This window comes from Sinocyclocheilus rhinocerous, unplaced genomic scaffold (genome assembly GCF_001515625.1).
Source record: "Sinocyclocheilus rhinocerous isolate Xijiao unplaced genomic scaffold, SAMN03320098_v1.1 scaffold2393, whole genome shotgun sequence".
Taxonomy (NCBI): domain Eukaryota; kingdom Metazoa; phylum Chordata; class Actinopteri; order Cypriniformes; family Cyprinidae; genus Sinocyclocheilus; species Sinocyclocheilus rhinocerous.
In genome coordinates, this window is record NW_015635043.1 from 460,221 (window position 1) to 462,518 (window position 2,298).

At 35.0% G+C, this 2,298-nt stretch overlaps 1 protein-coding gene across 1 annotated transcript in view; it reads right to left on the reverse strand.

Annotated features, from left to right (window-relative positions):
* The window catches only part of LOC107746336 (patatin-like phospholipase domain-containing protein 2), a 21,636-nt gene extending 20,695 nt beyond the window's left edge, over positions 1 to 941 (reverse strand). The window contains exon 1 of the mRNA XM_016560488.1: positions 816 to 941. Within this exon, the coding sequence (XP_016415974.1) occupies positions 816 to 941 (126 nt within the window). The remainder of the gene's footprint in view (positions 1 to 815) is intronic.
* Between the last annotated feature and the right edge of the window lie 1,357 nt (positions 942 to 2,298).

A 2,298-nucleotide genomic window follows, 5' to 3' on the forward strand; every position in this document is an offset into this window, starting at 1 on the left:
AAATGCCTTGCTGTACTGTTGTAAGTGATCTTAATGATTCCTAAATGCATCTACTTTCGGAAGGCTAAATAAAGTGCTTTTGCTTTCGCCTAGAAACACACAGCGTCTCTCTGACATGCTGCTTCAACACTAACTGCGGTTACTTGAAACCACGCCTTCTTTCTTTGCGTGATCATTTGGGCGCATTATGCAAATATTTCCACATGGTGAGGTAGATATGTGGGGGCGTGTTAGAACGAGGCATTTTAGGGGGGCGTGTCAGAGTCTTAACTTTGATAAAGAATATCTCTTTGGTTTTGAGACTTTAGTCTTTGCAACTTCAGGGATCTTATCTATGCACAATCAGCTTGTAACACTCCAAAGAGAAAGGAAAACTTGAAATCGCATCGTATGACCCCCTTCAAAGTGCATAAACTCGTGCTAGACTGAGCTTGTGATGATGTTCTTTGGTAATGCAAATGGTCTTTGCTCGTTTTCTGTAGCTGCTTTTTGAATAACTGAGGAAATATAAGCATTATAATTAGTAACTTACAATATTTCTATTGAATTGTTATCATGTTAAATAGAAATTCAGTCACATTAAAAAGGCTGTTTTTAGCCTTACGCTGGAGTTGGTTCACTTTCCGGCAATGAAACTAAGTAAATAAATAATTAAATAAATTAACACAATAATATCGTGTATCGGCAATCTCAAAGGCTGACGATAGGATGATATGAAAATTGAGCATATCGCCCAACACTAGTTGTGTTTACTCTGAAAAGAACAAAAAGGCACCATAGAAGGGCCTGTGTTAGGACACAGTTACAGAACTCACCCTCCAGTCTCGAGGGAACAAGGCATCCACCAGCCGGATGCAGTTGGTGACGGAGCACTGGAAGGAGAGCTGCTGGATGATGACATCGCACAGGATGGTGGAGGTATCGGACGGACAGATGTCCATGTGTCCAGCAAACGGGGAGATGGTGAGGGTGGGAGAGGAATCCTCTAAGGGCTGGATGTTTGTGAAACCTCCATCCATATAGTGCTGGCAAAGTACACAGGCATTGTATTTATAGCTTATTCTGGGCTGTGTGTTGGTTTAGTGTATTTCTGTAGTTTTTAGGCATGTTGTCACAGAGCACTTGGTACAAACACTTTTACTCACCTCTCCTTTATATTGTGGTGGGATCACACCACAGTATACAGGGACAAAACAGCTACACAAAAGTGCCTTATAGAGGAAGGAAAGAGGCCAATAAAAGAAAAAAGTGAAAGAGAAATACAGTTTGACCTATTTTACAAAGTTAGAGAGAACACTACATTTCTTCATTAACAAATAAGCCAAAGTGATGACACTTATTTGGTTCTTCCTCTTCCTTGTGAAGAAGGGCTGCATGTTTTTAGAAATTTCTAAGAAAACCTGATGTTATAGATATTTCTATGGGATGTGCACTTGCATCTTGCTTATGCTTTCTAGAGTTTTGATGCCTCTGAATTCAATTTCAAACTAATTGTTGTTGGTTAAAAATTACATACATTGGTTATAACATTATTGATATATGGTAGCTGCCATAAAATATTTGATCTTTGTGGGTAATTGTATGATTAGATTAAAAAAAGGTAGTTGAAAAAAAAATAGAAATAAGTTAAAAAAAAAAATAATAATAATAATAATATATATAGACCCTAATCAATTCCAATACTTGGAATATTTTAGTTTTATATTATTTTAGCGTTTGAGAAAGGATTCAATTTATTTCAAATAATCATGTGCTAGGTTCAAATAATTACGTAATAATTATGACGTCTCAATTAAACATGATTACATATTTTCACTTTTTAGCTGATTCTTTTATCTAAACATATTCCTGCAGCTAATATTTGCTTTAAAAAGACGTAATCAGTAATTGTAATAAGCATTAAAACGATTTTATTAGTTTTGATTTTATTTGATATACAGCAGGTTTATTATAATATATTATGTTTATTGTGTTACTCCTATTCAATCTTACAACTGCCCACGTAATAAGGCTATTGATTATATAGTTGCTTTGGTACAAAAAGTGTTTAAAAATAGTGTAGAACTGTAGCAGCCTGTGACTTATTAAAGAAAATGCAAAAAAAGAAAAACAAATCTTGACTTGTCTACAGCCAACATGGCAATTCATGGTTTGGCAATTTGGTAAATTGGTAGTAAATTAAAATTAATGTGTATGATATCATTTATACATTTTCATACTACCCACTTACTCCTCAGTAAGGTTTGGGTCTGGACTACTTTTTTTTTTCTTTCCCTAAAAGTTCATACATATTTGTAC